Here is a 9930-nt window from a genome sequence, read left to right as displayed (position 1 = left end):
TAGGAAGATACTTTTTATTTTTTGTATTCCAGATGTAGTTACATCTTTTAATCTTTCCGCTGATATGACAAGAGGAGGATGGTTTACAAAAAAATATGAATTTATATGTGGAGAAGGGATCAGAGTTCCCAGAGCTGCTGTGTTTCCTATCTACACTGTAAAAAATGTTTGTAGAAATTACAGTAAAACACTGTCAAATTGCATCAGTAATGGGGCGTAAAATTAAAAATATTGTATCACCGAAGTAGACACTTTTAATTACCGTAAATCAAGGAATAGCACAATTTTTACTTTTACTGTCATGAACTGTAGGAAACGCACAGTTTTGCTGTAAAAATATAACATTTTCATTTAAAGTTAATGGAGATTTGCCATGATGTGTGAATGAATGACACAATTACCTTAAAAATAACGAGAATATTCAGTCTAAATTAGTTTTTGCTGATATTTAAATTTACAGTAGAAAACCCCCTCACTGTATTTTTTACGGGGAAGTTCTGGCAACCACAGCTGCCGGTAATTTACCGTTAATTTAACAGATTATTTTTTTACAGTGTAGATACATGGTGTTGTGGCTGTCTGTGGGCTTCAGTAAGTTTTTGTTTTTTATGTGTCTATAATTCGCTTTAAACCAGATCAGGAGACAATTATTAGCACATCTGTCAGGTGGACATGGATGATGAAGTGATTCAACAACAGTTTAGTAAACAGCATTAGTAAGAGAAGAGACAAAATAAAGCAAAATCACTTAAGTCAAGCTCTTTCCAGAACTTTCAACCTCTTCTCCACCTGTGGAGACTTTTACTGTGTAAACTGCTTTTTGACTCTTTCCACACTGCAAAAAACCGAAATCTAAGTAAGATGAAATATTGTAGATCAAGGGGATATATGCTTATTTTTTTGTCTGATAAGATATTTCTTCTTACTTCTTTCACTTGTTTGATTTACTTTTTTTTAAATTTAATTTTATTCTACTGCTTTTGCTTGATTTCAAAAATTTGAAGAAAAATATTCTACATACAGGGAAAAATATTTGTAGCTGTATCAAGAAAAGTTGACTAGTTTTTAGTCTGACTTTGCTGGTTTCAATAAAATTTAATGCCTATGCATATCATTATGTCAAGACGATGGCTCTAGCATTACTTATTATTAATTCAAGAATTTTCTTCAACATTATGAGAAAATAGGTCATGTGTATTTCATTAGAATCAAGAAAAATGCACATCAGTCAGAATACACTAATTCTAAGGTATTTGTGGGTTCATTGAGATTAGATATTTTTACTTGTTTTGAAAAGTTTCATAACGCTTTATAATAAGGTCCTTAATAACAAGTAATAAGGCCTTTAGATCTTTAGTTGCAAAAAGCATAGTTAACTTATAGTTAACTTATAATAGATGAGCAATTAAGTATATTTTAATATCAATAAGCAAACAAAATAAGATTAATAAAGGCATGGCAAAGACATAATGGGTGGGTCATGGGTGTTTGTAATGCCATTATTAACACTTATATAAGCTTATAAACACACAATAATGTTAATAAGCATCTTGTTAGGACTTACAAGGGCCTCATTACTTGCTAATTAATGGTTATTACAAGGACCTTAATATAAAGCGTTACCAACAGTTTTGACAAGACAAATTTTCTTGTTCCATTGCCAGATAATTTAGCTATTTTTATGCAAAATACACCTAATTTTTATTTTATTTTTCAGATTTCTGAAAAAGGGAGATGAAACAGTTTTTTTTAGATCGCTCTAACAAAGCTATTTTTTAATTTTTCTGGAAAAAAAAAATGTAGACGTTCAGGAAGAACTCAGGATGCTCAAAGTGAAGTCGGATCAATGATAGGTATTATGGTTTTGCCAAAAATGCTTTCTGTTCGAGGCCAGAAATTCCAGTCTGTCCACCTCTGCTGTCACTGTTCAGGAACAGGTGTCAGTTAATTCTGTTGATTGCTTTGATCTGATTGCCTTTGATCTTTGATGTGATTACAGTTACAGATACACACACACACACATGCACGTAAGCGTGCACACTCCTCACACATGCATACACATGCTTCAAACACACACGCGCACATACACACACACACACACACACACACACAGGTAACTTTATGTGATTTTAATTACACACGCACACACACACACACACACACAGGTAACTTCATGCGATTTTCGCTACACACACACACACACACAAATGCGCGCACTTGCGCACACTCCTCCAGACACACACACACACACACACACACAATTTTGAGGTTAAAGGGTATAGTTTGAAATCTCTGAAGAATCTCATCATAGTGTACACACACCGGCAGTAGCCCCCGTGGCCCTTTCAGAATTTCCCCAGAGGAAATTTTCTAGTTTTATACTAAATATATTTGACCTTATCTCCAGTTTTACTTGGTCTATCATCATCAAACAAAAACTAACATGGCATTTTACTTCTTGAGATGATGAAGTAATTTTGTTTATTATTTATATTCGTTTAATCGAACAATAATCGATTATTAAATTAATTGTCAACTATTTTGATAATCTAATAATTGGTTTGAGAAGTTTTTTTTAAAGACAATAAGTCCAAATTCTCTGATTTCAGCTTCTTCAATGTGAATATTTCTGGTTTCTTTGTTCCTTTATGACAATAAACTGAATATCTCTTTGGTTTGTGGACAAAACAAGAGATTTGAGGACGTCATCTTGTGGTTTGGGAAACACTGATTGATATTTTTATACATTTAATGGACTAAACAACTAATCGATTAATCGTTTAAATAATGGACAGATTAATCCATAATGAAAATAATCATTAGTTGCAGCCCTAGTTTTAATGTTGGAAATACACAGTCGCCCATAAAGGTTGGAATAATTTTGTTTTCAGACACAATCCTCTAAGAAGATATACACTTTATATGTCAAGAGTAAATCACATTGTCACAATCATTTCATGGAAAGAGGTAAAAACATTTTATTGCAACTTTATGAGCGACTGTGTAGAAGAAATGCTTGTAAACACATTGATTCAGTGACCTATAGTGCTGATAGGAGACCACTTTATGATTTCATGAACTAATTGGACTCTGTAAAACCCAAATATAGAAAAACGCAAAAAAAAAAAAAAAATTCAACCATTCAGATGTTGTTGTAGGAGGCCTTTGGGGGTGAAAATGGAGTGTTTTCAAAAAATGTACACTGTAAAAAATGTTTGTAGAAATTACAGTAAAACACTGTCAAAATGCATCAGGAATGGGGCGTAAAATTAAAAATTGTGCATCACCGTAGTGGACACTTTTAATTACCGTAAATCAAGGAATAGCACAATTTTCATTGTCATGAACTGTAGGAAACGCACAGTTTTGCTGTAAAAATATAACATTTTCATTTAAAGTTAATGGAGATTTGCCATGATGTGTGAATGAATGACACAATTACCTTAAAAATAACGAGAATATTCAGTCTAAATTAGTTTTTGCTGATATTTAAATTTACAGTAGAAAACCCCCTCACTGTATTTTTTACGGGGAAGTTCTGGCAACCACAGCTGCCGGTAATTTACCATAAATTTAACAGATTATTTTTTTACAGTGTATGTTTTAGTACGTTTTTACGGAAATGTTGTAATATTGCAACATTGGGCTTAATGGGGAGCAGATCTCCTGTATTTCCACTCAGTGTCTAAACAAAAATACGGAACTAAGGATTCATTTGCAGGGTTTTTTTGCTTTTCCCAAACCAGTATATAACATAAATAATAATCTCAGTCATGTTGTTATGAAGAGTTATGAACTTTGACATTTATTTACATTATTTACATGAAGTCTGTGTGCAAAAAAAAAATAGAGGTTTTTTGGGGATAACCACAATTGTTGTAATTCTGCAACACTGGGTCTTACAGGGTTAAATGAAATAAAACAATTGCTAACCATTTTAAAACATGACTGAAACACACTAAAACACAAACCAACTAGAAAACAAACCTATAGATGTTTAAGGAACAGTTTAACACATTTCTCAGATAAAAACAGAGGAAACACAGAGGAACAGTTATTATAGTAGGTAATAGACAATGGTGGAAGAAGTATTCAGATCCCTTACTTCAGTAAAAGTACTAATACCAAGATGTGAAATTACTCCACTACAAGTAAAAGTACTGCATTCAGAACTTACTGAAGTAAAAGTACAAAAGTATCAGCATGAAAATGTACTTAAAGTATCAAAAGTAAAAGTACTCGTTATGCAGAATGACCCCACTCAGATTGTTTTATATATTCTAAATATATATTATTAGATTATTATTATTATTATTGGTGCATTTATGTAAGCAGCGGCTTATTTTCTCAAGATAGGGCTCATTTGAACTATTAATACTATTAATACTTAATACTCATATATTGTTATGCGGTTTAATTTTTAAAAACTTTAAATTTATCTTATTTTTTATACTAAATCTCGACCTGAAAAGTAACCAAATCTGTAAATGTAGTGGAGTAAAAAGTACAACATTTGCCTCTAAATGTAGTGGAGTAAAAGTATAAAGTTATATAAAATGGAAATACTCAAGTAAAGTACAAGTACCTTAAAATTGTACTAAAGTACAGTACTTGAGTAAATGTACTTAGTTACATTCCAACACTGGTAATAGATCGAACCTGGTCTCACAGAAATCCGTGGAATAGCCACTGAATCACTCAAATTTCCGTGAAACTGACACGGATTTTGCTACAATGCAAGTTAATGACAGTCATATCCTTTTCCTATTGGTTTGTTCCAAGTCACGTGACTTTCAAGGTCCCGGCGGTCAGAACAAAAAACATGGCGGACAGTTCTCTCATTTTTAGTGAAAAATCAATATTTTGACTTAGTTTCTGCATAAAAATGGATTTTGATCACATTTGTAGCGAGAAATATATGTTTTATTTTCTAAATATTCACTCAGTGAATGTACATAATCACTTTGTATGTTGGAATAGCCACGGGATTAGCTGTCATTAACTTGCATTGTAGCGAAATCCGTGTCAGTTTCACGGAAATTTGAGTGATTCCGTGGCTATTCCACGGATTTCTGTGAGACCAGGTTGAATAGATCAGTGATCAGAACTCCAGGAAGTTGGTGACGATGGCAGCGTTGTAGATCAGGTCTGAGATGTAGCCCATGGAGGTCTGTGGTCCCATCTGAGGGTGGTGGTGGTGGTGGTGTGGGTGGTGGTGTCCTTGGCTCTGAGTCACCTCCCAGTACACCGGCTGAGGGTGTGAAGGGACCACCTGGTCCACAGAGGCGTGACCTCCACCGGTGACGCCGCCGCCCCCGTACACGCCCTGATGAGCCCCAGACGGAGTCACAGTCTGGGGTTTGTAGTTCCTGAAGGCCTGGTAGGAGCGGGCGGAGGCCGAGTGCTGCTGCGGTGGAGGAAAAGAAGCGGGAAGGAAGCCGGGGAGCGCGGGGCCCAGGTGCTGGCGCGCCGGGTGGTGCTCCTCCTCCCAGAGACGAGACTCTGCAGGTTTGGAGGAGCCCAGTGAGGGTTGCTGGTGGAGAGAGGAGGAGGACGGAGGAGATGGGTGGTTGTAGATCTGGATCCAGTCGGAGTAAATCTGTGGGACGTCGTCACAGGAGTGGCTCTGCTCCGGCCTGAATATGTCTGCCAGGGTGGGGGAGGCCAGGAAAGCAGAGGACACGGGACCAGGGACCGGATCCAGGACCCCTCCACCTCCCAGGGCCGGCTGGCTGGACTTGGGGAGCCTCACGGTCTTGATACTTCTGGCTCTCCTGTTTTGGAACCACACCTGGAAAATACAGACACATTTGAGTGTGGATTGGGGAACCTGGTCTCACAGGAATCCGTGAAATAGCCACGGAATTCGCTTAACTCAAAATCTGTGGAATAGCCACGGAATCACTCAAATTTCCGTGAAACTGACACGGATTTCGCTACAATGCAAGTTAATGACAGTCATATCCCGTGGCTATTCCATGGATATTTTTCCTATTGGTTTGTTCCAAGTCACGTGACTTTCAAGGTCCCGGCGGTCAGAACAAAAAACATGGCGGACAGTTCTCTCATTTTAGTGAAAAAATAAATATTTTGACTTTGTTTCTGCATAAAAATGGATTTTGATCACATTTCTAGCGAGAAATATATGTTTTATTTTCTAAATCTTCACTCAGTGAATGTACATAATCACTTTGTATGTTGGAATAGCCATGGGATATGACTGTCATTAACTTGCATTGTAGCGAAATCCGTGTCAGTTTCACGGAAATTTGAGTGATTCCGTGGCTATTCCACGGATTTTGAGTTAAGCAAATCCGTGGCTATTTCACGGATTCCTGTGAGACCATGTTGGGATTGGGTCAAGGCTCAGGCTGGAACAACGCTGGGGTTTGCAATATAGTGGCTGTAGAACCTGATAATGTAATGAATTCCCGATAAAGTAATAACCCTGATAATGTAATAAAAATCTGCACTTGAGTCCATTGAAAATGTAATAAACCTGATAATGTAATAACTTCCCGATAATGTAATAAAGTGCATTTCCCAATAATGTCATACACTTTTTTTTTTTTACCAATAATGTAATAAAGTATAACATTAATGGAGGTTATTACATTATCAGGTTAGCCTTCATTTCACAAGTCCTGATAATGTAATAATTCCCCAATATTGTAATAATTTAACAGCAGACCACCCATTACTTGGGTTCAAGTAGTGATACTGTGTATCAACTCTAGCTCAAGAGCTCTAGCGCCACCAACAGGTCAAAGTTGAATGTTTATTCACTTTTGACCCGATCATCCGTTTTTCACAAACAAGGTATCCATGACGACACACGAATGCATTCAACAGCTTCTTGAAATCTAAAGGTGCTTGGTGTTATACTTTATTACATTATTGGTAAAAAGTGTATTACATCATTGGGAAATGCACTTTGTTACATTATCGGGATGTTATTACATTATCAGGTTTTATTACATTTTCAATGGACTCGTGCAGATTTTTATCACATTATTGGGGTTATTACATTATCGGGAATTTATTACATTATCAGGTTCTACAGGGGCGGCTGTGGCTCAGTTGGTAGAGCAGGTTGCCCCCCGATCAGAGGGTTGGTGGTTCGATCCCTGTTGGTGGTTTGATCCCTGACCATGGCAGCCTACATGTTGAAGTATCCTTGAGTTAATAACAACTTAACAGGAAGTGCCTGTCAATTAAAAACGGACTAATTCTATTGTGTTGGATTCATTCAAAATTCTCTTGATTTAGAATTACATGCACATAAAGATTATATTTAATGTGGTCAAAATAAGTAGATTGTATCTCAAACATTTTTATATTAAAGTTACTTAAACAACTGCCTCAAAATCAAGGACGTATTTATATTTAATACATTTTACCAAATATATTAAGTAAAATGAAATGACTATACAGAATAATTTATTACAGTGTATGGCGTTTCTTTGACTGTGTTTTATTAGACTTTTATTGGGTCTTATTCTATTATCGTTGTGTACCTTGTCTTGTGTGTCCTCCTGCTAAACTAATCGGTAACGCTTTATATTAAGGTCCTTGTAATAACCATTAATTAACAAGTAATAAGGCCCTTGTAAGTCCTTACAAGATGCTTATTAACATTATTGTGTGTTTATAAGCTTATATAAGTGTTAATAATGGCATTACAAACACCCATGACCCACCCATTATGTCTTTGCCATGCCTTTATTAATCTTATTTTGTTTTCTTATTGATATTAAAATATACTTTATTGCTCATCTATTATAAGTAAATTATAAGTTATCTATGCTTTTTGCAACTACCGGATCTAAAGCGAGAACAATGCCTTATTACTTGTTAATTAATGGTTATTAACCCTTTGATGCACAACATGGGTCTAACGTGACCCGACTGAGTTTTTAATTTTCTATATCTTTGCAATAAATTAATTTCATCATTTAATATTCGGTTTACCTAAATCAACTTGTTTTTGATCATCAAACATCCTAATTTTTTGTTTTCATTTCTTACTTTTTGAATAAAAACCCTTTTTGTATCACTACTCTTCTAATGCACAACATGGGTCAAACATTTCATTATGGGGTATTGTGTGTATAATTTTAAGGAAAATTAATTTTATCAATTTTGGAATAAGGCTGACCCATAAAAAAATGTGGAAAAAGTGAAAACCTTCCAGATACAGTGTATGTGTGACAAAATGATACATAAACATGTTAAATATATTAAACATATGAGTGCGGAAAGTAACTATTTGAAACAAATTACTATTAGTATATATATTATATTATAGTATTAGGTAATTTAATTTTGAATCAAATTTGGATGAATGAGTCATTTTTCACCCATGTGTGTATTAGAAGGGTTGTCCATATGTTGTGCATCAAAGGGTTAAGGACCTTATTATAAAGCGTTACCAACTAATCTCCCATCAAGGGACTACCGTAATAAAGTGATTCTGGTTCTGAGTCTCACCTGGATCTTGCTCTCGGGCAGGTGTGTGTGCGCGGCCAGCCGCTCCCTGAGCGTGATGTCCGGGTAGGGGGTCACGGCGAAGGCCTGCTCCAGCTCGGACAGCTGCGCCCGGCTGAAGATGGTCCTCTTCCTCTTCCTCTGGCCCTCCATCAGCCCGCCACAGGCTCGCTCCGGCTCCGGGGAGGAGACCGCCCGCTCCCCGCGGACTTCTTACCGCGCAAATAAAAATCAATCAATCAATCAATCAACCAACACTTTATTTCGGACACAGGGGCGGTCCATATAACAATAGAATAAAACACAATGATAAAAAATAATAATAATAATAAAAATAAAATAGAAAAGAACAAGACAGAAACAAAAAGGATAAAGAGACAGACAGATATTCAATATCAAATATTTACATATAGGCTAAAACGCCAGTGCGTCCAAAGCCTTGAGGTGATAATAAGGTGAAATAAAACAGGAAATGAAAAAAATAAATAAAACTAGAATACGTAAATTTCAGTGGAGATTTATGTATATTCCAAAAATGGTGAGTTTTTGAATATGATAAAGCCCCCAAATTAGCGATTTACTTTTGGGAAGGAGAATAATAATAATAAACGGACCAATTACCATAGGGTCCTCGCACCGTAAAATAAAATAAAATAAAATAAAATAAAATATATTTATATATTATAAATAAATAAAATAAGATTCATTTTCTAAAATTAAATAATGAAAAAACAACAACACGTATTAAGACATTGATATACAAGTAAAATAAGTAAGAATGAGGAATGATAATATTCATTTTTTCAAATTTAGCTTACATGTAATTGTTTAATTATTTTTGGAGGTCATTAAAAATCTTTCCTGTAAAAAAATGCTTTCAATCTTGCAATTACGTCCTTTTCTCAAGTCAATTTATTTCCATTACTTATATAGGCTAGTTTGCTTATTGTAGTCTAATTTTAATATTGTTATTTTCAGTATAATAGCATTTGATTGTTGGTTGACAACTTTTGATGTTTTATTTAGATTATAATAATACTTTATAAGTGACATATTGATCAGAATCAGAAATCAAAATCGGGAGAAAAAAAAAAAGAATTATACCCAGGTACAATTAAATTGTTGATGGCTTCTCTCCATACATATAAAAACCAAAATGTATCAAAATATATAAAATACAATACATACAAAAGACATAAATACAAAAAAGGAAAAGGCAAAATAGCAGCTTAAAAATGATTTTATTTAATTCAATGATTAATTTATAATTGGTTTGATTTCTCAAGTAAAACATTTTTCAAGATTTCAAGATAAATAAAATAAAATGATTTTTCACTCACCCTTGCAGTGATCCGTTTCTCCAAATAACGACTTAAAATCCATCATGTCTTTGTGCTGGTTCTGTCTGAGGACAGAGAGGTCTGAGTCCATGAACAGAGCCAT

The 9930-nt window shown here is 35.0% G+C and overlaps 1 protein-coding gene across 1 annotated transcript; it reads right to left on the bottom strand.

Annotated features, from left to right (window-relative positions):
• Positions 1-5101: 5101 nt before the first annotated feature.
• On the bottom strand, positions 5102-9930 carry sebox (SEBOX homeobox). Its single transcript, XM_059331093.1, has 3 exons — positions 9828-9930; positions 8491-8699; positions 5102-5791 (listed from the first exon to the last, which is right to left on the bottom strand). The coding sequence occupies exons 1-3, from the start codon at positions 9928-9930 to the stop codon at positions 5102-5104; spliced, it is 1002 nt and encodes a 333-aa protein (XP_059187076.1).

The sequence above is a fragment of the Centropristis striata genome, chromosome 4 (assembly GCF_030273125.1).
Source record: "Centropristis striata isolate RG_2023a ecotype Rhode Island chromosome 4, C.striata_1.0, whole genome shotgun sequence".
Classification (NCBI taxonomy): domain Eukaryota; kingdom Metazoa; phylum Chordata; class Actinopteri; order Perciformes; family Serranidae; genus Centropristis; species Centropristis striata.
Note: the sequence above shows the minus strand (reverse complement) of the source record. Positions and strands in the feature narration are given on the sequence as shown.